The 27,017-nt window shown below is 45.7% G+C and overlaps 2 protein-coding genes across 10 annotated transcripts in view; one reads left to right on the top strand and one right to left on the bottom strand.

The window, feature by feature from the left end:
• Positions 1-748: 748 nt before the first annotated feature.
• On the bottom strand, positions 749-17,925 carry LOC135915826 (uncharacterized). Of its 5 annotated transcripts, XM_065449002.1 has the most exons (6): positions 17,717-17,925; positions 8,937-9,388; positions 8,345-8,841; positions 7,513-7,581; positions 6,345-6,434; positions 749-2,605 (listed from the first exon to the last, which is right to left on the bottom strand). In XM_065449002.1, the coding sequence occupies exons 3-6, from the start codon at positions 8,714-8,716 to the stop codon at positions 2,531-2,533; spliced, it is 606 nt and encodes a 201-aa protein (XP_065305074.1). In that variant the 5' UTR covers positions 8,717-8,841; positions 8,937-9,388; positions 17,717-17,925; the 3' UTR covers positions 749-2,530. The 5 variants fall into 5 exon arrangements, 4 of the variants coding, with proteins under 4 accessions (XP_065305074.1, XP_065305071.1, XP_065305072.1 ...); XR_010568759.1 differs by having other exon boundaries at positions 6,345-6,450; positions 8,345-9,388; XM_065448999.1 differs by having other exon boundaries at positions 8,345-9,388.
• A 172-nt stretch (positions 17,926-18,097) lies between these two features.
• LOC135915825 (uncharacterized) overlaps positions 18,098-27,017 on the top strand; it is a 60,738-nt gene continuing 51,818 nt past the window's right edge. For 2 of the 5 annotated variants that reach the window (XM_065448997.1, XM_065448996.1), the window contains exons 1-2: positions 18,098-18,254; positions 21,878-21,937. The gene's annotated coding sequence lies outside the window, so the exon portion shown is untranslated. Of the gene's footprint in view, positions 18,255-21,877; positions 26,115-27,017 lie in introns of all 5 variants that reach the window. The other 3 variants (XR_010568758.1, XR_010568757.1, XR_010568756.1) reach the window with 3 other exon arrangements.

Here is a 27,017-nt window from a genome sequence, read left to right as displayed (position 1 = left end):
CCGCATAGCTCTCGGTGTCGTCGACCGAGGGCTTCGTAGAACTGTGCTCCGTCCCGGGTGGCGCGGCGGAGTACCACATTCCTGAGCTGACTGCGCACCACGTGGCTGCCGGTCATGCGCAGTTCTCGGAAGGTCGCCTCGTCTGGTGAGTTTGGAACACGTGCAGCGGGCTGAAAGCTGGCACGTTGCCATCCCGTACGGCCATTCCTAACAACGGATGAGATTAAGAAGTTTGCAGGGACAACATGGCCACAATTAGTGCATGACCGGGGTAGTTAGAGAAGTATGGGAAAGGCCTTTGCTCTGCAGTGGGCGTAACCAGGCTGATGATGATGATGAGATGCGGCCGCTGCGGCGGGTATTCGATCCCGTAACCTCATGCTGAGCAGAGCAACGCCATAGCCACTATGCCACCAAGCCGGGTACAACGAGAAGACAACTTTATTTTTTTTTATTGATGGTTTATTTCGACAGGCAGCGTATGAAAGCAAATATTATCAAACATTCTATGCGCTTGATATCGAAACGCGAATGATTCATCTAATGATACATCTGTAAAGTTCTGTCGGCGCTTTTGTAAAGCGTCGCCGATAATGCCTATGCCTGTAATTGTTAGAACGTGGCGTGTAGAAGTTTTTAATGCGAGGCATTCTTTGCATAATTTAGACACGCTAAATCTGTCTGTCTGTCTGTCTGTCTGTCTGTCTGTCTGTCTGTCTGTCTGTCTGTCTGTCTGTCTGTCTGTCTGTCTGTCTGTCTGTCTGTCTGTCTGTCTGTCTGTCTGTCTGTCTGTCTGTCTGTCTGTCTGTCTGTCTGTCTGTCTGTCTGTCTGTCTGTCTGTCTGTCTGTGTCTGTCTGTCTGTCTGTCTGTCTGTCTGAACTCTCACGTCTTGTTGTCACCCTGGTCATTTCTTTAACTGCATAGCAATCAGAACGTACATGTCTTGAATAACAAGTCATGACAGAAATGGCATCGTGCTCGTGTGGTCGTTTCTTTCTCTGGACATAAATCCGGAAATGCATGGCATGAAATGCTTGTATAGCATGACACGAAGGAAATACACGTCATGAAATACTGGATATATATCAGGATAGGCATGACATACAGGCCTGACATCAATGATATGAAAAACGTGTCTTACCAAGAATGGCACGGATGACAAAAATTACACTACACGCATGTCAGCACGTGACATTCACACATAGCACGTAATGTGTATCATAATATCAGTAGCATAAATGGCATACATGAAGTGACATGAATGGCGTGAATAACTTGCGCGACATGTCATGTTGACACGAAATGCATCTTATGGCATGACATGATGAACATAACGAACATGTCGTAACACGTTTGACACGCATGATATGCATGCATCCCATCAATGATGCCAAGTCATGCATATCACACGTGCATGTCGTTCCTGTGTCCTTATGCGGAGTCACTGACCTAAGTTGTCTAGCTTCTTCGGCCACTAGGTATGTGCTCGTGTGCGTGATGATGTCGTGGTCACTGCATCGTTATCATACCAGCTTCGTCATCCGACTTTCGGTTGCGACTCGTCCGCTGCATGGGTAGCTCCACTGGGTAGCTCCGCTGCACCAGGTAGCTCACGTGGTTACTTAGAGCCCCTCTGTAGCTTTAGTGCTGGCCTTCTATTCAAAAGCGTTTTTTCACCTGTTTCGATTTCACAATGCCGTAAAGCAACAGCAGCCTCGCTTAGCAAGCTACCTGTATAATATACGCATAACGTTGACTTCTACAGCAATCAAGATGTTGAGAAACTTTTTTGCTCTGCATCTAAGCGCTCCCCTCCCCCTTCGTCCGTGAAGCCACGTGCCAAATTTTAGCTTGTTCTTTAACCACATGACTTTGCCATGACTCTTTTCAAAGTTAATACAGTTAGAGGGGAGCATTCTACGTTCTCCACACTCTTTTTGTTCTGGGACTCTCATTTCATCAATAGTGTAGTGTCTTGATGCATATAGTGTTTCCCTCGTACAATATGGACGCGTTAATACACCTAATCTACATCTTAGGTTGTACGTTTTGTTTTATTGCATAACACGCAAGAATTTATCTATGGTGTTGCAAACGTGACGTTACAAACGCATGTTTTTTTGCCACGTAGATTTGCCCTAAGAAGACATAGGGTTGGGTATGTAGTATATGTGTGCTGTATGAGACCTGTGCTGCATATAAATTGAGACAGTATTTGTTGTAATGTACGCAGAGGTCCTTGAAACATTCCGCTGGTTGCAACATGTCCAAACTGTCTCCTTCCCGTGACGGAAACAGACGCTTACCATTTGGCATGAACTTGTACAGGCTTGCAAGTGCAAAGCTCCCGTCTCCTACTGCAAACCCGGTCTTGATTACAGTGCCGCAACCAAGGTAATGTACTGCGTTTTTGGCCTGGTGCTTTTCATTTACGTCAACGTGAAAATGGCCACTCGCACGTTTATTTGACCTGCGCTGGCGTTTCACGGTCTTTCTCTGCGGCATGAAACAGGGCTCAATTCGTTGTTTTTACTTGGCTGTTGTCTTCACACTTTCGCTTGTTTGCACTAGAATGACAGTGTAGGTGATGGCTGACCCGGCGAGCTGAAAATGGAAAAAAAAAGATTATATTACATATATATGTGAAAGAACGTGGCTGTAAGAATGACCTTCGCGTTGTTTTATTTTATCTGACCATAACAACGCTCGCCCGCAATCCAACGCAAATGGAGCCAAGCTGCTCCTAATGCCTTCGCCTTGCTAAAGCAGCAGCCGTATTGGTTTCTGAGAAAAAAAGTATCACAATAATACAACACTTTGCAAGCACACCCAATTACAAACTTACCTTATTAGCAGCATTAAAATATATATCACGGAATACTACATTAATAACATCGCTAAAAACAAAAAATGACTTACGAGCAAACACACCAGTATCCATCAAACACTTCGTAGTCAGAAGGCGACAAATTTTATATAGCACATCTAAAACCGCGAGTCGCTCTACGATATCTAGCTTGGTCATCAGTGACCGGACTCCAATCGCATAAACTCATATTCTCATACTTAAACGTTTCTTCTGCCCAAAGTACGTCTCCGTTTCTTTACTATACTATTGAAGTAACAAAGGCCGTCCTCATTTTTTATGTTTAGCCGACAAAAAATCGACAGAGCATTTTCGATCAGCATTAATGACCAAATACCGTCCCTAACCTGCTTAATAATGTACAGTTTATTCGATATTTATGTATTCCATTTTGCCGCGTGGGGAAACCGCAATCACTGCTACCACAAACTAAAATAAATGTAACATAGACGTTGGGACCGAAAAATGACACACGCTGGTTGTATATTTCAGTGATTTGCATAAGCACTTATTGCATCAATAAACAGCGCTAGCAGGCTAGTTGTACTGACATCTGACAAAAAAGAGTGCCCTGAAACCCCGTTCCTTGTTAAAGGTACTTCACCAGGCGCTGATATTGGGGCATACGAGACTGTCACTTGGTGCAATTGCCGAAAGCAACTTCTTCCCATCTCCGTCTGTTTAGGCACGCTGTATTAACATAGGAACATGGGAAAAAAAGAATAAAGCGATCTACACTTGTTTTCCGTGGATGGCAAGTGCTCATCCGCTCGGTCAGCAATTGCTGATACAAGCAGAATACGATGTTAAAAGGCGATGCCACCTCAATGACCAAGCAAAGAACCTGAGGCACTGCTTTACAGTCCATATTCGATATACATTTCCTTATATAATTACCAACTGAAGCCCTTGCTACTCCACAAGCTCTACACCCCGGCGCCAAGGAGTCCTTGCGTTACATCAGCAAAACCCTGCAGCGCCCTTGATTTAATTATAACAACACATTAAAGACAGTAGCAAGAATAGTTGTGAGAAGTTCCAGAAAATACATATCAGCTTTTTAATTGCAATGGAGTAAGTTAATTCAAGACAAGAGAGCTATTTCTTGTCTTAGTTAAGTATAAAGTGTCTTCCAGAAACAAGCTTCACTATCATTTATGCACACCTCAGGTTTCACGCATAGGTTCACTTACCGCAGTTACTCAAATTTATGCTGAGACTTTTCTTTAAAGAAAAATGTATGAAAGTCGGGAGTCCACCTCAGATTCGAGGATGCGGTTCGGCCGCAAGCGCAAGCCACCACCGATCACGAAAAGATCGATGCCATGAGGAGGAAAACGAAGCTGCCGATTTTATCAGAACAAATGGAGAAGAGAAAATTTGTACTGGAAAAGATCCGCATTCCCCATAATTTCTATATACAGTAGCATCATGTACCATATGGGAGGGAAAGAGAGAAAAAAAATTATGAGGTTTTACGTGCCAAAACGACTTTCTGATTATGAGGCACATCGTAGTGGATGACTCCGGAAATTTAGCGCAGCTGGGGTTCTTTCACGTGCACCTAAATGTAAGTACATGGGCGTTTTCACATTTCGCCTCCATCGAAATGCGGCCACCGTGGCCGGGATTCGATCCCACGACCTCGTGCTCAGCAGCCCAACACCATAGCCACTGAGCAACCACGGCGGGTAGAGAAAGAATAAACATTTATTCTGAGAAAGCGCCATCTGCGCCCTTGGTGGTCGGCCTTGATACGATCTGGACCGGGTGAGGTGGGTCTTCACCGCAGGAATCAGGAAACTACGATGAAGCCGGACATATTGATGATGAAAAAAAAAGTAGGAAAGATTCTATTCATTGATACATGGGTGTGACTCCCATCTGGGTCCCCAGCGGTTCTTGTTAACACGTGGGCCAGCGCGGCCTTAAATAACCACGGCCGGTCCTGTTGTCATCGCCGTCATCTTCCGGAGCCGGTCTTTCCCTTTTGCCTATCCTTGGTGTCAGCTTGGCAAAAAGCGTGACGTCGTTTGACCTCTGGTTTCTTCTTCTATCCTTCTGTGTCAGAAGCGGAGCCTGTCTTTTCTTTTTGCCGATCCTTGGTGCCAGCTCGGGTAAAAGCGTGACGTCGTGTAGACGTTCGGTTTCTGCTTCTATCCTTTCGTGTCACTCTATGGAGAAAGAGGCGGCGACGATTCGGAGAAGAGGGCAATTATGTCGACAAGGGGAAGCCCGTTTGAATTCTTCTCACACTGGAGAGCTCGATCATAACAGCCTCCTTGTTCCAGGTAGCGGCAGGCCATAGCCATCTGCCATGCCCGTTCGATCGGGCTGCGTTGTCTCTTCAGGTCTTGGCCTCCCCCTACCCTTCGGTTAGTCTTTGGGAGTCTACGCTGCCATATTTTTTTACACATCCCCGTACCATTTGACATAAGTGGTCTGGGAAATTAGAGTATGCGCAGTTAGGTGTACGAACGCTCAGTAGGTGAGGTTCGATGCAATAAGATACCGTGGAAGTAGCCGTTAGTTTTCAATTTCCTGAGGCTTACTGCCTCTTTTCTAGTTCGGCTGGGGTGAAGTGGCCGATATGTTCTTCTGTCTAGCCTGTAGTGTTGCACAATATCGATGTGCTTTTGGGGGACTTCAACAGTCCTCCTTGGCACGTCCTGTGAGAAAGTCCTGTAAACGTGAGCTCTGGCGGAGGTGTCGGCTGCGTTATTCCCCGGCAGAGACTCGGGTTTGACAGTCTGAGCGATTTTTGTATCTGTTAGGTGCTTCTTTCCCGTTTCTGTGAGAACTTGTAGGGCTAGCCATGAGATTATCCCTTTCTGAAAATCCCGGCAAGCTACTTGCTGTCAGTGAGTATGTGAAAAGTGGGTTTATATGGTATGCTATATGTTCTATATCATATTATTGGATTTGGCCCTTATGTGACAGACGTGTTTGTTTTTTCAATGAGGAATGCCCGTAATAACGCACATCATACGGGTGAACGAAGTCACAAATGTTTCAGGTGTCGCTCGAAAAAAGCCGGTCGAAAAAAGTGCTCAGTAAAAAAGGTATCTCAGAAAATGATGCCAGTCTACTCTGATATACGACGGACAAGTCTACTTGGCTTAGCGAAGTATTCAATTGGATCTCGGTGGCATTGGAAAAAACTGAGGCCTATCGCATAATGCGTGCGCTCCAAAAGTGCAACGTCATCAGAAGCTTGCTCGTTATTTTCAAAATCGAATGGCGTATTCGTCCTGATGACATTGTAGGACATCTTTCTTTTTTTGTGACCTTCCAAATATCGGGCGTTGGCCTAGAATTGTGAACGGCCTAGATTCAGATAATCACCATAGGTTGTTTAAATATGCAGAAACATATAGACATAACAGTGCCTACATTCTCGTTACACGACATAGTTATAAGAGGTGGTCCAACAACACATAGCAATTCCTTCGAAAAGAAGTGCGAAATTTTACTTACCGAAACAATCAATGGCAGATTTAACGAAAAGAAGCCACATCCAGATACAGCCATCTCCTTAGGCTTTATGGTATCTCGCAGATAGCTTATCTGTAACAACGACACACTGACCATGGTCAAGGTCAATCGCTCATTCGTTCACAATTAGGAGAACGCATTTGGTTGCAAGCAAATAGGATTTGACTATTCAAAGATATGTGATACGCACGCATGCTTTCATTAGACAACTGTTAGGCCAATCTGAAAGAAATTTGTGGGCTTTACGAGAAATTTTTATATTCTATAGAAAACCAGAGTGTAAGGCCTCAGTTTCTCAAAAGAAGTTTTTGAAGTAGGGAAGTACAAGATTGATTATAGAAGGTGCCGAAGTAGGAGAACTCTGCACCAATGATAGAGACTGCAGTTCTGAAAACCCCGTCTGGTAAGCATTTGAAACGGAAAATTGCAACACAGAAGTTTAGAACTTGGACGTGAATAGTTACAACTCTTATAATTGTTTTACAAATGTTCTACTCATAAACTCATGCTTTGTATCTGAATAATATAAAACACATTAGTATTTTTCGCTTTAGATTCATCTGAATGCGATATCGTGAATTGTGACATATTTTGCTATTGCTAAGTAGAGTTGTAAACAGCATACCAAGGTATCTTTTATTTCGCGATTCGGGAAAAGAAATCCCAAAGCACTAATGGGCTAAATAAAAAACCTAGCCGTCTCCATAAGTCGATCAATGTTACATCTTAAATTTAGTAGTCGGAAAGCACATCAATACATTCTGAAAAACGTTTACACGCTTTGGGGTGTATATCTGCCACACAACGATAACCGTCATCTGCCTTGCTTGCGTTTCATTTCTTAAAAATGGCGTGCCCTCTACTTTCCTGTCGGCATTTCTATGTCATGCTGATAACGCGCATACCGTTCGTTACTGGGAATTACCGGGATCGCAGCGCTAAAAAGAGGAAATGCGGACAAGACAACGTTTATCGTTGTGTGGCGAGATATGACTCAAAGGGTGCAAACTTTCCTTAAAATGTAGTAGTTGCGATTCCTTTGTATTTGGAGTTGAGTTTCTGATGTAAAGCTTCCTCTTAACCACGCACGTAAAAACCCATATTGTTTATTAAGCATGCATATTAACAATAACGACGACAAACTACGCACCTGAGTAAAATATGCTCCGTTTTGCTGGCCGGTTGGAGCGCTCTGAAGAGTTTGCCGCATGCTTCGCAACTGCAAAGAACAGTAAGCCAACATGGTTCTTCGTGTTGCGAGGACTTAGGCCTAAGTAACGTGCCACCCAAGAATGATGAAGCCCTTGACTCGAACGAAAGACGCCCGTAAATATGACGGCTACGTAAAGTTCTAGAAAGCGCTCAAGGGTGCACCATTTCAACAGAATTACTACAGCCAGTAACTTTCGTATTAAGACGTTGTTCTAACGAAATAGAAACGTATTTTGAGTTGTGAAGTGTCTACTGAAATAAGTGCCTAACTGGAACTTGCCAAGGTTGACGACTGGGCGTGTTGGTATAGCATATTGGAGGTTGGAATGCGCAGCAGTTTGACGATACACAGTTTGACGATAAGCGCTCTGTGGTGTGTGTCTCTTCTGTGTGTATCGTCAAACTGTTGCGCATTCCAACCTCCAATATGCCTAACTGGCCTGGTTTATTTTGTGTTATATGGTAAATGTTTGTAACAAATATAATATGTTGCCAGCTTCTCCGTGATGTTAAATTGTCAAATGAACGAGTGATGATGAGCGGTAAAATAAGCTTTCCAGCGATTTAGAGGCTTCCTGACGAACACGGTGCGCCATGCTGTCCCAAGTTCGGCCAAGTGATCACGTACGCCCGCATGCTGGTGCGCTCACACACAAACGCGCACGCGCACGTACAACGACACGCAAGTACACTCCACATTATACATGTCAAATTTACAAGTAGAAATGTGAAAAGGCGCAAACAGCTTATATTTTGGACCTTATACTCACTTCGTTGACCATTTCCTGACTCAATCCGGTAATGTCCAGAACTTTCAGAGCCAACAAAACACTGTAGAGTAGGCAGATTATAGACTGAAGCGTTGAAAGCCCCTCTACGAACGCCGTATAAGTGCAGCTACAGGCAAAAAACAGGACGGCTCCACCGGAGACCGTTATGGACCACCGCCAAATGCCGTTCAGCTGCGTCTTGAGCAGCGCTATAGCACAAAGGTTCATCCTAACCTCTTCGACTTTCATAGCTCGGTTGACGAAAACCAAGCTGCCGCCGCCGTCGATCATGCAGCGAACAACCTCGTGCTGCTGCCGAATGTACAGCAGCAGCACTTCTAGGCACGGTCTAAGAACAACGAAGTCAACCATTTGGTACACGTAGAAGATGAAGTCACCGGCGATGCAGGATACCTTGAGGACGACGCCTTGGGTCCCGCTATATTCGAGGTAGTCGAGGAAGCCACAAAGGAGGTAGTCGCTAAGGCACAAATTTCCTACAAATGCAAGGCAATGCATAAGTCGTATGAAATAGGTGGTTTTCGTTTGCCGGCAGCACTCTGGTGGTACAAAATTTACCGAGGTTTCGTACCTGGCCGACTCTTTGAAGAAATCGAAGAGGTGGCGCGACTGGAGGGCAATGCAGAGAAGGTTCAGCAGAACTTTGAAACCAACGACAGTGAAAACGACAATGTAGAGCCACCTGGTGAAAACCTGAACGCTGATCAAGAATGCTACAGTCATCTGATAAAAAAAGAACACAGTAGACAATATAAGTAGAACAAAGCAGATGAAGGCGTAAAATAGGGGGAAGGCTTTCCAAATCATGTTCGTCTGATGTTGTTGTGTTGCTCGAAGTCTTTGGAAAATCACAAGTCCAGAAACTAAGCAGATCCAGCAATACGGTTTGAAGTGTCGCATCATGAAGGATGTCATTGTGTGGTTTTACGATCGGCCCTATTATGACAACACGAAAACGTAGTCGGAACGTCGCAGAAGAGCATTAGGTCGTGTTCGCCGTCATGACTGCAGCTACCAGGACACCTGAAATGGAAAAGAAACAAGAAAAAATACTTCACGCCTAAGTATTCGAAAAGAAGTGTGCATTACGTCACCGCTGTGCACTTTAGCTAAAGGGGCACTACATGCTGTAGCATGGGAGCTTTTTGGTGAACTTTACTAAAACGGCACTAACAAGCTGCACAAAATGTGTTTATATTAGCAAAGAAACCCTGGAAACTATATTTATTCATTTGCCATAAAAAAAACTGATTCTCACGAAAACGAAAAAGGTAGCCTGAGCATTTTTATATTTTCCGCCGAAACATCACCGCCGGCACGACAATGTGACGTCACGGATTTATAAGTATGTTAAACTCATTTGAACACTCTGGAACAAAGAAATAACAACTTGCTAAGTATCAACGCTTTGATTTCTTCATAATACAATATGGGGTGCTCTATAACGTAGAACTATTCCCAACCTTTCTATTCCAATTCTGCAATCAGCCCTTCGCGATTGGTCATCATTTTCTGGGACTACCCCCGCTTCGCCCATCTGTCACGTGACCTCACGAAAACCGCGAAAACTCACCACGTCCAAGTGACGTGTACGAGTTAAACATGCACCAATATGCCGAAGCAAACAGAATTTTCTTCTGAATAGCCGCAGGGCTGCCCCGTTCCGAAAGAAACAGAATTTTCTTCTGAATAGCCGCAGGGCTGCCCCGTTCCGAAAGGAATAAAATATGGCGGCCACAGATCGCTCAGGCACTGGCTACTCTCACCTGCGGGAGAAGTTGGGTTTATTTGCGTTGAATAAAACTTCTTGCGTGGCAGTGTAACGTTTTCGAGCACCTTCGGCCCGTTCACGACCTCGTTCTGCCAACTCTTCTTTGCTGAGGATCCGTTTTAGCGGCAGTCTTGACCTTCCGTTGCATGCCGCCGCGTTTTTCGACCAGCCACCGCAAGCTAAGTAAGGGAAAGCGGACCAGTCGCAGACGCCAGCAAAACTTTCTTCATCCGGTTATCGCTTTGAAGTGCACTCGTTTGGCTCCATCGATTCCCTCTCCACTTGAGCGTGCTCCTCGCCTCTAGTCAGTCAATTAGATAAGACAAGTCGCTCAAAACAACTTTTTCTTGGGCAAGTTGGTGCTTCGATTTCCTATTTACTTTGTGGCACAAGATACATTTCTTGAAACGGGACAGAAAAAAGGAAGACAGTGAAGCGCCAATCTACCAACAGTTAATGGCAGCTTGAAAAAACGTATAGAAGGAAAGACAACTTCCGCTCATGCTCAGGGAGCCAAGGTGTGAGAGAGCAACATGGTAATGATAGCATACTTCGGATAAAGCACATTTCTGCGGAATATAATACGATAGATGTATCGCTGACACCTTCACACCCTTTCTTTTTATTATAGAATGCTTCCAACAAATCCATTGCAGTTTGGTCCCTACTTTTGCCTAGATTCAATACTTGCTCAAAGCATGGCGTACATCGACTGACTTTACAGTGCTCAGGAAGATGCGCCTTGTCACGCTTACCGATACTATTAGCATGCTCCCTCAGTCTGTCATTAATACAACGTCCCGTTTGTCCAACGTATGACTTGCCGCCATCTAGGGGCATTTCGTGGACCACCTTTTCAACACAGTCCCTGAAATGTTTGGCGTAATGCTTCTGGTAGCCAGACGGTCCTTCGCGGGTGATCCGGGGCAACAATTGAGCTAACTTGTTGGGAGCCGAAAAGACAACCGCAATGCCATATCTGGTAGCTACCTTCTTGAGGTTATCGCTCACACGGTGTAAATAAGGTACTACTTCTGGTATTACACGCTCCCTTTCCTTTGAGTGCGTTTTCACATTCGCAGTGGTAGTTTTTAGCTTCCGCAGGAGCAACTCGACCAAGAAATTTAAGACAGACTGAGGGTAGCCTGCTTTTAAATGTCTCTCAAGTTGATGGCAAAAACTCGCCTGCATCACATGCACACACGACCTGCACAGAGCCGATTCCCGGCAAAGTAAGGCGATTCCACGCTTCAAAGCTTTATAGTGCGCCGAGTGATATTGTAACGATTCTTTTTACCTCGAGGGACGTATGTACAGCAACTGTTATCACTCCTAAGTGTTAGGTTAATGTGTAAAAACTCCAACAAACTGTCCTTCGGAAGCTCATTAGTCAATGTAAGTCCTTTTGCGTTTGCTATAAAAACGTCTAAAAACATTTCATGGCATGTCAAGGGGCATCGAGAGGATGTGGCAAGGGGCCACACAAAAAAAATATGCAGGATTCTACGTTCGGAGATGGGCCGTGAGGTCTTTCCAACGATCTTCTCAGATGCATGTGCTACACCACCTTCCCTGCGTAGGTTGCTGCAAGTAAACTAAGAGACTACCGGAACTTGGTGAGTACTGCCATAGAAACCACGTGGAACAGTATGCTGTCTTGCCTACTGAGGAGTGTGAAAGCGGTAACCACCAAGATGAGGCGGAAAGAGATACTGATGGTTATTCTTGAAACCAATATTCCAAACGATATAGTCAACCTTCTCAATAAGGAACCGAAATATGGACTTGAGCCTCAGGTTCCAGCGCAAAAGCTTCTGGCATGGAATAATCAAGTCGTAAGAACGTGGCCCCAGGAACAGCGCGAGCGTTGCCTGCTAGATGGTGGAGACAGGCAACACAGAGCTGCCCCCAAGGCGGGAACTGGTCGACAGGTGCGGATGTTGCAACGTGTGGTGTCTTTTTTCAAAGGCAATGAACTCTCTGTGATGCAGTTCGATAAGGAAGGCGCTTTTGTAGCTCTTCCTAGGCAAGCCTTTAACCCAAAAGCATTAGAGGCTATCAAAAAGAATTGTTAGCCTGTAAAATTCAGCTTATCAAAAATTAGGGAAACCATGACTTCGTACTGTGAAGAAATTGGCTGTGAAAGATTAGCTAAACAGATCAGAAAGAGTAAAAAAGATTCTCTTACAGCTTTCTTCAGTGTCAAGACCCAGATGGTTGATGTCCCGTTTCGAACTATTATTAGGGAACGGGACACGTGGCATTATCAAGTCAGTAGTTTTTTTGCTAAAAGCCCTGTAGCTTCTTCAAATCAATGACCCTTTCTTGACTAGAAACTCGGATGCAGCTTTTGAATATTTACGTGGCAGCCAAAAAATAGGCTATGTGTTCTTCATTGATATAAATGACCTCTTTTACTAGGTTCGGCATCCTGAGCTTTTAAAAGCCGTTAAACAGTGCATTGATGAAAGTGGCGAAGCTAATTATGTGTCTAAAATAGAGAGGTCGGCTTCGAATTTTGTTTCCCTCTTGGAAGCTTATCTCAACCGCGCCTTTGTAACCTTTGAGCATGGCATATTTTTGTATAAAGAGGGCATTTGCATTGGTTCACGTGTAGCACCAATTTTATGCGACATCTTCTTATCCTACTTTGACCACGCACTACAATGTGCCTTTACTTCATCTGATTCTAATGTTCTTAAGCTATTTAGACACGCTGATGATATTTTAGTTGTTGACAATAGATGCCCCTTGCCATGCCATGAAGTTATTGAGCAGTTTTTAGACGTTTTTAGAGCAAAGGACTTAAATATACTAATAAGCTTCCGAAGGGCAGTTAGTTGCAGTTTCTAGACTTTAACCTAACACTCATGAGTGATCACGTGTGCTGTGCGTAGCTCCTTCGAGGTAAAAAAGGATTGTTACAATATGACTCAGCGCACTCTAAGACTGTGAAGTGTGCAATTGCCTTACTTTGCCTGGAATCGGCTCTGCGCAGGTCATGTGTGCATGTGATGCAGGCGAGTTTTTGCCATCAACTTGAGAGACTTTAAAAAGCAGGCTACCCTCAGTCTGTCTTAAATTTGGTGGTCAAGTCACTCCTGCAGAAGCTAAAAACTACTGCTGTGTGTGTGAAAGTGCACTCGAAGGAAAGGGAGCGTGTAAAACCTGAAGTAACTTATTTACACCATGTGAGCCATAACCTCAAGAAGGCAGCTCCTTACTTACCAGATATGGCATTCCGGTTGTCTTTGCGGCTCCCAACAAGTTAGTTCATTGTGTCCCCGGATTGCACGTGAAGGACCGCGGTGCTGCCAGAAGCAGCACGCCAAGCATTTCAGGGACTGTGTTGAAGGGGTGGTCTACGTGATACCCCAAGATTCTGGCAAGTCATACGTTGGAAAAACGGGACGTTTTATTATTGACAGACTGAGGGAGCATGCTAATACTATCGGTAAATGTGACAAGGCGCATCCACCTGCGCACTGTACAGCCTGTCGTTGTACGCCATGCTTTGAGCAAGTATTGATTCTAGGCAAAAGTAGGGACCGAACTGCGAGGGAGTCGTTGGAATTAGCGTTCTATATTAAAAGCTAAAGGGCCTGATTGTGTCAGCGATACATCTATCGTGTTATATTCCACAGAAATTTGCGTTATGCAAAGTATGTTACCCTGACCATGTTGTTCTGCCACACTTGAGCTCCCTGCGCATGAGCGGGAGTTGTCTTTTGCTCCATGCGTTTTTTTCAGTCTGTCATTAAACAATGGATAGTTTGGCGCTTCACTCTCTTCCTTTCTTCTGTCCCTTTTCAAGAAATGCATATTTATTCCACAAGGTATACCTAGCTAGGAAATACAAGCCGCTATATGTAGACAATGTTATTCGTTTTTATAGCAAACAAAAGCCACCTCCTATAAACGAGGAGAGTGTTTGGTTGGTCTGTTCAGGCCATGCTGCAGGTCAAGGGCCCATGCTTGCGTCTGCAGTTAGGTAAATTTGATCAGGTGATTGGAATATAAACATATTGGAATAGCTTTTCGTTACAGGGCCGATAGTTTCAGATTGCTGATAATCATAACTATACCCAAGCAAATGCTGTCGAATCACCGACCTAATGGGCATCTAGTGGCGAAACTTCATGAAGGTGTCGTCACCTGTCTTTAGCTTTTTCGTTCAGCTCTCGCCTTCCAAACTTCCTCCACGACAAGGGCATCCGTCTGGCTGGCTGCGGAAGCATAACCTAACGCACAACCTAACGTAACAATTTCCTGCGGTCTCCATCAAACCACCTGTGCTCAACGGCACAGGATAATATCACTGGAGGTGTCCTTCAGTGTTACAAAAGAGCAAAGTGGGTAAGCCACAAAAGAGCAACGTGGGTAAGCCACTATTTGACCACGATGTCGCTCTGACGACCTTGGTGCTGCAGTACAAGCTCGAAATTCTAAACAGTGCCCTGGCTCCATCATTTTATTTTTTGCCATATAACATAACATAAGACAAATGAACTGGGCTTAAATTTGAAAGAATTCCACTAAGATTTCGTGACATGACATTCTGGAGTGTCATTTTTTTTTACGTTAAAGGGATAGACAACCCCTCAGAACATGAATCGAGAGTAACCCTGCTGATGGAATGATTTCCTATCGTAGTGGCTAAAATCAGCCAGGTTTTCCTCATTACACGTGGATTTATATATTTAATTATACCTTAAAGACACAAAACGTTACGTTTGGTGCCCCACGCGGCAGAAACATGAAGCTGCACAAGAGGTCCACCACGTGACCTTCTACTAGTGTGCGCCATTTCTGGTTTGCTTATTAGTAGTAAAATTCAGTATACTTTTTATTATAAGTTTTTCCAGACTTACAATGCGCAGATAAGCCTTAGATTGTAGTGAGCAGAGAAATGGCGCTGTCTTCGCCTTGTTTTTTGTTGAGTTGGCTTGGCTCGTTTATCGACAGTAAAACGAACGACGGGGCCAGCCCGCCAGGACGTAGGCGTGCACTTGGGAAAACACGCGGTGCTACTATGGGAAAGGCGTGTACAACAGTACAAACTTATTGCAGCAGCTCTATTTTTTCTCAAAAGGGGTGGAAAAGGTCAAAATGTATGTAGTTAACCACAGTTACACTCACTCCTGTGCAAGCAGAACGATGGGCGGATTTGACAATTTGCGAGGCGGGCTAACTACATCACTCACACCACAGGGACTCCTACTTCTTTTAGAGACTGCTCAGATGGGAAAATTCTGCTTACCAAATATTCACGCGCTTTTAGAAGTAACTACTGCAGATGTAAACACCACCGTGGAAGAGCTTTGCCTTTCGCCATAAAAAGCTAAGTCCTGAAAAATCGGTTATCAGTGCCTTTTAAGATTTATACCTGAAACATTAGAGAAGAATGAAAATACTATATATATATATATATATATATATATATATATATATATATATATATATATATATATATATAAATACCGACAACGATACCTAAGCTGCTTCGACTAACTTGCAGATGCCAAAGTAGTTGGGCATTTGACAACTTCGAGCAACAGCTGGCGTTTGGCAAGGTAGTGAAAATTTGAGCTCGTTGGTTCATAATCTGCAGCTTATACAGAGCAGAGAGAACGACCACGAAAAAAAGAAGAATGTGACACACGAGGCACAGGTTGAGGTTTTAGTGCAGTACGTACCTTGGAGCCAGAGCTGTCCCTCGCTCGGTGGACGTCTTGCCGGAAACGAAAGTATATACGACATGCAACGACGAGTTCAGTTTCTTGAGAAGCGCACAACTGCGGTTTTAGTGAATGATGGTTCTCTCGATACAATACAGCGACGAGCCTTACTGGAATCCATCGCTCGTGTAACACTGTCCTTACTAAAGGATCGCTGTGTGCTTGACGTCGCAAACGGGTACGAGCGAATCCCTCTTCCGTGCACGGGCCATGTTGACGTTCTACACCTGCACCCTGATCGAAATATTGTGCACGTATTCATAGAATGACGTGTGTCGTGGCCCAGGTGAGGCGAATGAGTGCAGTGTGAATGATGAGCTATGAGTGCAGCAGCTGCTCCTTTAATAATGCACGCTATGATCTGCGCAGCGCGTCGAGGCCAATGTCAATGCTAATGTTCTTAGCGCCAATAGCGACAGACAACGTCATTAAGGCCGTTGCGGGCAGCCATCAACGCCAGTGAACGCAATCGATCGTGCCCGTTTCCTGCAGCATATCGCGATCGAAGCGTTTTCATGTCTCCAGCTGGTTACGCTGGTCACTTTATGTATTCAGCGGCTTCAAATTCTGTTGTTGACAAAGTTTCATTGCCAATTTTATTCTTTGAGAATGAGTCGATTAAGAAAAGTTACGAATTGAAGGGGATGAAGCTGCAAAAAAACATAATAAAAGATCGGACGTAGCGTAGATGGCAGAAACAGCGCTGTACCTCATCATTAAGCACTCAGAATTCCTCTCTTGTGGGTAGTATGTTTTGGCGAGGAATTACGGTGGACTTTATGAGACTACATGGTACCATTCAATATATATATATATATATATATATATATATATATATATATATATATATATATATATATATATATATATATATATATATATAAACGAGACTCGTTGACACGTGCATGCTCATTTACTTTCTATCGGCCATCGGCAAATGAACAGTTATCGCATTTATCACTCTTTCGTTTGTTAGGCACTCTCGCTGTATCAGATTTTCTCATACGTCTTATGTCACCAATTACGGGCAGCTAAAGAGACATGAACCGTGTATTTGGGCCACATGCAATCCGCGAATGCTGCTTTACATTCCCATATAAACATAAAAACCATCAACATTTCGTGAACTTTCGATGTGTGTTTATATATATAGAGCCGAGTTGTGCAGGGTTCCTATCTCGCAACAACCGAAATTCTTGTCAGTATTGCTGGTATCCGGGCTAAATCGTAGCTGCAGGCCATATGAAACAGTTACCTTTAATATTCGTTCCTTGCCGACCCATCTGCCTACGAGGACCCGCAACTTAGCCGTGTGACAAAAGTGTACAGAATAAAAAAATATTGTAGAAACTGCTCGGGTTCGTTGGCTTCATTATTTGCAGGGCTATCACAGGTATACAGTCATCATTCCTTATTCATGTGCATACTTTCTTATTAGCTACAGTGCGTACCTAGAAGAAGGTGAACTTGTGATAGCTATGTATAATTGCCTCCAATGACACGCGCTCACGTGTTAACCATGGTAAGGCGTTCCACAATTGTGCACTCGATGGTTCCCGAAGCAAGAGTGGGGTTTGAATCCTGCACTCGCCAAAAGACTATCTCTGCATTTTGTCCATCAACTCGCCGATGCCTGTGGCTGACGCTGCAGCGAAAACAAGGCACCAGCCTCAACTCTTGCAAACGCATCTTGGTATAATTTCTCGCTTGAGAAACGCGCGTCAATTCTCGCCAGGAGGTCCGAGCTGTGCAACTTCAGAATCTGCGCGCTGACGCGTTCGAGTGCAGTAGATCACGCAGGAATTGCTCCTTAGTTCGGTAAGAACGCTGTAACTTTCTTACCCTTAAGAACAAGTGATAGCATTTCGTGCAGCGAAGGCGCAGCAGGCCCATTCAAGCATTCTTCCTCGCGCTGGCTATCATGAACCTTGCTTCGTACCACAGAAGTTCCCGGACACTGATGCCAGTTTCGTATCCTTACAAGTGATGGAAGCTCCGTCGTAAATTTCCTTTCACATAGTTCACCAAGAGCGCTGCTCTCATTGAAAAAACATACGCTGCTGCCTATGACGAGGGTCTTAATCCTTTTCGTGGAAAAAAGAATAAATCAAACATGCAATAAAAAGAACCAGTAATTTGCGGTATACAATTTTGAAAAATGCCGCCTCAGAAAGCGAAGACCGCGACGAGGAACGAGCTGAGTCCATAGCCAAGCCAGTTACGGCTGCGCTTTTGCCCGTGTGCGGCTTCGCGCCCACTTTTGTCGACGTCATTCGAGTCAGAACTGCGGAAGGTATCAGTTGCTCGTGGCTTCGGTGCAGGCGAAACAAAAAATTGTGGTCGTTCTGCTCAAGCGGCTGAACAACGAGTACATCTCGAGGTAAGATAACACGTTGCTGGTTTGAAGCTCGACTTAGCGCGGGGCTGCAGTCTACCATTTCTATTCCTTTAGCTACGCCGCCGCTGCATTTAAAATTTGTTGTACTGAGCGTTAATGAGCAATTTCGATGCGCTAGTGGCTCTGAGAATGTTTTATTCACGTAAATTGTCTGCATTGTGTGGAACTTATAGCGGCACGCTCGGATTTCCCCGCATGTATTTCATGTCGCGAGAGGCGTCACACACTTCGTCTGAATGCGTTCGCATTTTGGTGCAAAAAGAAAAGAGCCGCTGGACAGCCAAATAAGAACAGGCGTTTTTTACGCGAGCATTCGAGGTGTTGCGTTTGGGAATTAAAAAAAAAAACATTTCAATTGTATTTTTTCCGAAGCGTTCGATTTGGTCAGCGCTGGCTCAAACGCCCCCTTAGGCACGTCAGAGGGCCTCACTTGAAACAACTGCTGGAAATTGTGCGTAGAAATGAAATGGGCTGACTCCTATTTACTAATTGTGGCGCATTTTCTTATTTTTTTTTTTATTTACAATTTGGTCGCGTCGTTCGTTGCGCCAACGGCCGACGCATCGGCTGACATTCTGTTCGTCTGCTCCTGGTGCCCTCTGCACATGTGCAGGTCTTTGCCGTCTGCTGTGCGCTGTAAGGTTTTGTTTTTGTGCCGCGGCAGGCGTTCCAGGAATGTAAGGGAAACGGAAGACCGCACAGGCGTATTGTGCGCTTCTGTGGTTGCCCAACACGGCGTGACAGCGGGGCCACTTTTTCTCATTCAGAAAGAATGAAAGGCGAGCACTCACTTTATGCAGTCTTCATGCAGCGAATAGCTTCTTTATTGGAACGGCTATGCAAAGAAAGGAATGGTCTTCTGTACGCAGTACCTTTGGGCGAGGCGTGTAAAGCCATTGAAGCTGCGTATTTACAGTAGCAGCTTAATGGAGCGAGTGCTATAGCTAACCCGCGGACGGTAATTGCGCGTCGTTGTATCCCGGTGGTTGCTGTTTTCGTGAGGAATACAAAAAATAATTCATTTTTCCTGAAGTTCCACAGCACGCTGCATCTATTAGGTGATTACGACAGAGACCACTGTGGTTGCCTATTGTTTTTGGTTAGGCATTTCAAGCTGTCTGAAGCTTCCAGAGGTGCGGAGACCAATTGAGGGAGCACTGCGCAGGCACAAAATGCACCGTTTGCGCGGTTTTCTTCGCGGTGCCGGCTAACGACACCGGGCGCATTTTACGTCACGAAGCTGAAATTTCTGTCACCAATTTTTGTGAGCCTGCCTGTTACGTTCCCCTTCAACGGGTGTTCAAAGGCCGAGCAGATTTCGCTGAGAACTTTGCTGAGAATTTACCTTCGCAGCAAGTCGCGCGCTGTGCCTGCGAAGCTGCGTATTTCTTTCTCTATGGCTGCGTACTATCGTAGGCAATACGCGTGTGGCAAATTGCCTCGAAACCGAGTTAGAGCGATACGCGGATAGCGCAGTCAGAAAGAGGGGAAAGGGGGTGCCCTTCCGGGTTCGATAAGTGTTGGTGCTTCCATCGCGCCTGCGTTTCGCCGTATGAAGAACTGCCGTTTTCGCATGTCACTGGCCGCCGACAGTCGATAAGACGGTTGTGCGTCGCAGTGACTTACAGGGTGCCATTTCTTTCATGCTCGTTTGGTTTTCCGTTTTGTTTATCGTGCAACCATGCGACGGAACTTTTAATCTTCGCTCGCAATTTAAACCGATTATTTTGTATCAATCAACGCGACGAGTTGTCAGTGGCATCTTTTAACAGCGCTGTGGTGGCGTTTGAACCAATTATGACGGTCGAATAGAATAAAAAGGAAAAGAATGATGGGGAAGGGGTTGCTTCTGATTATCTTTTTTTTCGTTAAGGATCACCCATGTAGAAGACTACAATGACCAATACGCAACAGCCAGTTCTGATCCTGTAGCCCGACGATGTCTCGAGTGCCCCTTCAACAGCGTGAAGATATCATAGGAAAGCCTATAAGAGGTTACACGCAGCGTAATATTGCTCTCGGGGCAAGCAGTCCTTTTAAGACCTTCAAGACGATTGTCAAGGCTTACCGAGATGAAGGACGCATGAACTACGCGCCGCACGAGAGGCGGCGTCCATAAAGTTAGAATGACCAAGACCATTGCGTCGTTGCTGCAGTGAAAAACAAGCCATTTCAAAGTGCAGAGGACGTGCGAAATGCTCTTGGCCTGGATAATGTGAACGATAGCGCGGAACGGCAACGGCTCGGGGAAGCAGAATTGCGAAGTCGCATTGCCGCTCAGAAATGTAGTCTCACAGCAGGCAACAAAGCAGCTCGCCTGAGGTTTGCTATACTTAACACAACTGGAGTGAGCAGGAGTAGAAGTATGTGGTTTTCTCAGATGAGTCTACGTTTTCGAGCCGCTGGGATCAACAATTAGTCTTGAAGTTTGTACGTCAGTGAATGTAATGTGCCTTAATTTTTATTACCCTTATTAGTCTTAATTCGGCTATATAATTTCACCTTACTTGCGCCTAATTGGGCTAATAAACTAGGCTCATTAACCAGTCAATTATTGATCCTTATTACGGTTCCGTACCCACCGTTTGCCGTAAAGTCTTCTGTATACTTACGGTTATCGTAATTAATCATACTATTCTGTTACCCTGAATACATTTTCAGTACTGGCTGCATATAGTCAAAATAATAAATACCAGTAGCCATAAGTAGCCATAACACATTCTCATAACAACCCTCACGGGACCCCATGCACACTTTATAAAGCTCAGTGTCACGCGTTACAGACGGGCGGACTTCCGGAGCAGTAGCCCTAGAATTCTAGCGCATTAAAGCATTGCTACTCTTGACGACGCTTCGAGGCACGTTACTACTAATCGCATTGCCAGTGTTATCCCTGACCTGGCGATCTGAAGTTCCGCACTTCGAATAAACAAACGCATGGTGGGAGTGCTAACACTTATTAGAACAGTGTCCCCTTTTCCACCTCGTTTCTGACGGTGGCCACCGCGTATCGCCAATATAGGAAGGATCGAGGCTATATGAAACGCGCTCCTCGGTTCCTGCTTACATTTCTCACGTAAATAACAGCGAACATAATACGTACGTCGGTGCTTAGCCACGAGCTCCGTTGTTCCCCAAGGTATTGTGCTCCTGCGCTGCCCAAGTTATCGTAAAGTAGGCAATGCTTATGGACAGTTGGCCAGACGCTTCCAACTTCTAGAAGCTAATCATCCTCTAATTGGCATCCTGCAGACCGAGGAACACGGGTAGTAAATAACAGGTTTAGCTTATTAATCCGTCACAGCCTCATCTACAGATGAATGAGAAATTCACGGACCAAGATAACCTAGCTGTAAGAAACTGATCAGTGTTTTGGCAAAGCTATTGAGAAGCATTAAGACATCTTATTTCAATCAGTTATCAGTTAAAGTTAGAACTTTGCTTTATCAACTTTTGCGCGATATCTTTATCATAGATCCTACCGTAAAATATGATGAGCTGGCTTACGTGAAATGAAAGCACTCTTTTGTGAAATGAGTGCTCAAAGTCGTTCCAGTCGTTGTGTGGTGCGTCAACATATAACTTGACACCTCCATTTCTTTCAGGCCACAGCATCGGCAAGGACACTTCCACCTCCTCTGAATCACCGTCTCGTCTGTGCCAGGGTATGCGAAATGTGTTGCCTTTATGGTTTCAACCGATCTTGCTCACTGATCATTTCTTGCATAAGTAAACACAAATAATTTTTGCAGCAAACAATTCGCTGTTGCTGGTTGGTCACAGGCAAAGCAAAATAGCATGATTTTTGCTATTCAGAAACTGTAAGAAGCTTTATGAACTGATGCGCCTAATCCCACTCTTTCCAAGCGGGGAACTTCGTCATGCACAGAGGGCACATTACTATGGATCGACTGTATGCGGAGAAGTTACAGGCGCTTGGGCGGGAGGTCTTAAACCGTGGGCGTTAGTAAGAGCCGTTGCTTCTGCATGATCCACTGGGTATCCAATAGTTCCCCTAGCAAGTTATGGGTACCCAGTGTGAGGAGGCTATCTGTGGCGGTAGTCTGTGGCAGGCTGCGCAGCATCTTAGTTGGCTTGCGCAGCATGGCTTCCAGCCCCCCCCCCCGTTTAGAATTAAGTAGTCGAAGGGAACATGATAGTTGAATCTACTAGGGGTGCAGGCGGTCCACCAGGCGAAGCAAGTCGCGTTCGTGGAGACCGACCCGTGATTGAACACCGTGCGCCTCGTACCCAGGATCAGATCAATCTGGCGAAGTTAGTGATATGCCTGAACATTCGAGTGATGGAGGCGGTGTAAAGGTGTCACCTATGCGCACATAAATGGGAGGGGGGTGGGTCGTAACGAACCACTGCGAGAGCGGGTGACCACCAGTTCGGACTTGCATGGGGCGCAAGTCAGCTCGCCTTGAGCGGCGTATGCGACTACCGAGTCAAGCGCGTTGAAGGCTCACGTCGATCTCATCGTCGGAACCTGTGTTGGTGCACATGGGAGTATCGTCGGCCTAGAGTGCAAGCGCGACGCTGGGGACCCAGTGCTGCAGCGCTGACAGCTTGGCGTGAGCAGTGCCGAACAATACAGAGGATAGAAAGGAACCTTGGGCTGTGTCCGTATGTCCTCAAGATAGTGACGATCGATATGAACCGATCCTAATGGTGGCTGTGCGATTGTGAAGCGCCTACATAGTTATACATGTGATTGCTGCAGCGCGAGTCATCAAGATTACGTAGAATTCAGTCATGGGCGACATGGACAAAGGCGCTCTTTAGATCGAAGGCTACGATCTAAAGGCGTGTGTGCGCCCTCGATGGTGCATCAAGGATGTCGTCCTTCAACTGTATAATAACCTTCTGCGTTTGTAAGGAAAGTATGCCTTCTTAATGAAGAATGGCTCCAGCAGGCGCAAGAATATACGTGTTCGAAAAGTTTGCTAATGTTTGGCTGCAGAGAGATGGGGCAGAGTTGGTCTAGTTTGATCAGTTTCCCTCGCTTGGGTATAAGCAGGATATCTGCATGGCGCGATGCCAATGAAAGGTATCCCCGCCTGTCATGCCTGTTAAAAATTTCCATTAACCTGTCAGGATTAACCTCTCGCCATAATCTCTCGGAATATATTATATAGTACCCTAACATTCCCTGTTGCGGAGTTCTTATGACATATTCAAGAAAGGTCCATCCAACGGTGATGTCCGCCTCCAAAAATTCATCTTCTATCTGAGAATGAGGGTAATCCGGGTAGGCCGGCTTGGGACCAGTGGTGAATTTCCCCTCGAGCTCCCGCAAGAGCTGCTCTCGGTCGTCGCGGTAGGCACGGAAATGTGGAGATGCTTGGAGGAGCGCGATTTGATTATGGTCGCCAGACTCTACGTAGAGGTGGTACCGTAGTCACAATAATTGTCGCTCCCCAAGCGTTCACGAAGAGGGCCGTGCGGCATGGCTGATCCGGCATACCTAGAGAATGTAAGGTCCGAACACATATCGCGCGAGATGCTGTTTCCCACCCGCATGGGAAGCTCTGAATGTGTATGCAAGGTAAAGCGGGGGTTGCATATGCCACTCGAGAGGCACATCCCCTTGGCTGTTGCTCAGGAGTAGCCCTACATGAAGTTCGGCGCACTGATGTCCCCGCACGCCAATAGTGCGCATCCAATGCATTCAAATTCTATAAGAAGACGATGAAAGCAATGCTCTTTAAAGCCGGGGAAGATGTACATGTTCAGGATACCAAGACTTAGACTGTTTTCCCTGCAATACGATTTCAAGAATATGGTGCGGGATACCCATGTCTACGGCATGAAGACTGTATGTTATGCATTGATACCAGAGCCCCTACTAGTGAAAATTTCCCCTCGTAGGCGTCATATCCCGTTAGCATTGAGGCAGAATTGGGGTTCCTGCTATACGATCACATTAGGAAGTTGTTCGGCTGAGACCCTCTTTACGTGTCACCATGTCGGCTATGCGGGCCTCAGTGCGTACCTCCGAAGGGGCAAAGACATGGGTAATCTCCGGCCGGAGTGACTGACTGTCCGATTTTTGCATGACCTGGACATCTGGTCTTGAATTTCCAACGTTCCAGTGTGGCCGAGCAGGCGCGAGGGGGCGGCTGCTGCGTCTTGTTCAACTGGACGGAGCTAGTGAAGTTAATGGGTTGTCTACTAGACTAGCCACTTCGGAATATCCGCTTCTCCTCTGTAAGCGCCTTCTTGACACAAGTCTGATTGAAGCGCTGTCGCTTTGGGCAGTCCATTGCAGTCGATGGATGATCCCCGTCGCAGGATAAGCAGTGACGCGTACGAGAATGCGGGAAAGGCTGCTTCTTGACTGCGCACAATTCACACAATGTTTGGTATAGGGCAGTGGTCATCCCGGTGACCAATACTGACACACGTCCTGCACATTCGTTGACAAGGACGGTGTGGAGAGCAGTACATCTACGCCCGAGGAATCGCATGAAGTGAGGCTGTCTGAGGTGCTCGAACCTTACCAAGGAAGAGCCCCCGGCGCCAGACATAAGCGCCTGTAATATCTGGGTGCCAAGCGCACGCATTTCTTAATAGCGGGTAACAGGGTTAATAGCGGGTAGCTTCGCTGCCTGATGTTCACACGCTGCAGTTTGCGGATGGCGTTGGCCAGGTGGAAAAGCGGTGTACTAGAGACATCGAGATTTTGATCAACTCACCGTCGAGTAGCCCGTAATTTCCGGCGGGTTATTCGCCGCTTCGGAGGCGATGTACTGCGCACAAGCTGTGTGCAGGCAAAGGGAAAGCTCAATGATGTGCTCATTGGATGAGGCCATAGTGGATGCTCCGATTGGCAGCTGAGGAGCACGGAGCGAAGCCACCACAGCTGTGCCGACAGCAAGCTGGGTCTGTCGCCACCAGCAAAGCCCCGAGCCGAATCAGGCGGGTGAGCGCACCTAGGAGGGGAGGGGGAGGAGACACGTTGTAGAGCGTCCTCTAGTACGGGGCGCTTGCTAACGACGTGGATGAGCGGCGTCACGCGCGCTAATCTGATCTGGTTTCGAAGGCTACGCTCGCCGGGGGAAGTTATCGCGCGAGTTCTTTTCCTGCGTCTACCTCGCGGTGAAGCCGGAGGCAGCACGAAGGCCAATTTGTTCTCCGCTGCTGCCGCTGTTCATCGCGCCAGTGTTATAAGGTTTGCGCGGCCATAGATAGTTGATCGAATATTTTCCCGTGCCCGCGTGACACCATGCTTGACATCGTAATTAGATAATGTTCTCTGCAATTTATACGACCAGTGAAACTGCAAGGCTTGCATCTGCCGGGTTCTACACTTTTCTATCTCAATCAATTCTTCGCTATTATGGCGATACTGCGACATTTCTAGATGCCGAGCCGCCTGCCCTCTGGTCTGCTCAGCTAGCTTGGTTTGTGGCAGTTAGCGTCACCATCTTTCAAGTGGCCAACGAAAAATACAATTTGCATACTTCGATTTTTCTTTGGAACCTACCTATATTTAAAGTAGGGTGACGAAACAATGCGCAGGAGTGAAATATGCTTCTACCCATTTTCTACTTATGGTGCGATTTTTTTACTTCGTCACTTTGTTCGTTGCGCCAACGGACGATGTTGTCGCTTTCACATCTTCAGCTGCCATTCTGTTCGTCTGCTCCTATTGCTCTCTGTAGACGCGCGCGCCTTTTTCGTCCACTGTGCGCTGCAAGATTTCGTTTGTTTCGGCCGGTGTTCCGGTAATGTGAGACAAGCTTAAGACCACAAAGGCGCACTACGTTTTCTCTGTGGTGGATCAACACGGGGAGAGAAGGAAGGACCACTTTTCCACTTCCAAAAGAATGAAAGGTAAGCAGCCCTATTATGTACGGTTTATGTGGCTAAGAGCTGCTAAACTTATTGGAACGGCTGTACAACGAAAGCGATGGTCTTCCGTGCGCGGCTAATTTGCTTGTGGCGTGTAAAGACATGAAAGCTAGCTTCTTAGTCAAGTTGAGTGCTAGCTAAGAAGTTGACGGCAATTGCTCATCGTTGCTCATATTGAGGAATAAATTGGTCATCTTGAGGAATAAAAAAAGTTATTTTTGCTGAGGATGTTTGAGTGCATGTTGCAGAGATTAGGGGATCAGGATAGAGAACACTGTGCTTGTCTATTCTTGGTCCATCAATGTACACCGCCTCAAATATTGTGAGGTGAGGACAACCAATTAAAGAAGCACTGCGCTGCTACACAATGCACCGTAATCGCGGTTTCTCCGCGTTTGCTAAGGACGCAGGGCGAATTTTACGTTACTAAGCTGAAATTTGTCGCGAATTTCTGTGAGCCTGCTGGTATGTTCCTCTATGTGATGTTCAAATGCCGAACAGGTGTTGGTGAGAATCCGTGAACTGAGCCTTAATGCTCATAGACAATTGACTAGGGGCTTTCAACTTCTGGAAGCTAATCTTCCTGTAATAGCCATTCTGAAGAACGAAGACAGGGACTAAATTACAGGTGCAGGAAGCTATCCCGTCATTACTAGAGACATCGGTGCTCAATTTCGTTGGACGAGACTGAGTATTTTCAGAAAGCTATTGATAGGGAAGCATTAGGAAAACTCATTACTCAATATTTCTCAACCTCAATATGCTAGCAATTATTATAATATGGCTTGTTAAATTTTTGTGCCATACTTCTAGCACATAGTCTCGGCCATTAAGTATTAGTTGACCTAACTTAAGCTCTTGTTGAAATAGTGCTGAAGGTCGTTT

This window comes from Dermacentor albipictus, chromosome 10, assembly GCF_038994185.2.
Source record: "Dermacentor albipictus isolate Rhodes 1998 colony chromosome 10, USDA_Dalb.pri_finalv2, whole genome shotgun sequence".
In the NCBI taxonomy this organism is placed as follows: Eukaryota; Metazoa; Arthropoda; class Arachnida; order Ixodida; family Ixodidae; genus Dermacentor; species Dermacentor albipictus.
Note: the sequence above shows the minus strand (reverse complement) of the source record. Positions and strands in the feature narration are given on the sequence as shown.

What these genes read in the sequence shown, in the direction of transcription:
- LOC135915826 (XM_065448999.1), bottom strand. Translation starts at nt 9,280, where the DNA reads ATGACATCCTTCATGATGCGACACTTCAAACCGTATTGCTGGATCTGC. An exon ending in ACGGAGCATATTTTACTCAG is followed by an intron (nt 6,435 to 7,512) that starts GTGCGTAGTTTG and finishes TCGTTGTTACAG; the next exon opens with ATAAGCTATCTGCGAGATAC. An exon ending in ATCTGCCATTGATTGTTTCG is followed by an intron (nt 2,606 to 6,344) that starts GTAAGTAAAATT and finishes TTCCATTTTCAG; the next exon opens with CTCGCCGGGTCAGCCATCAC.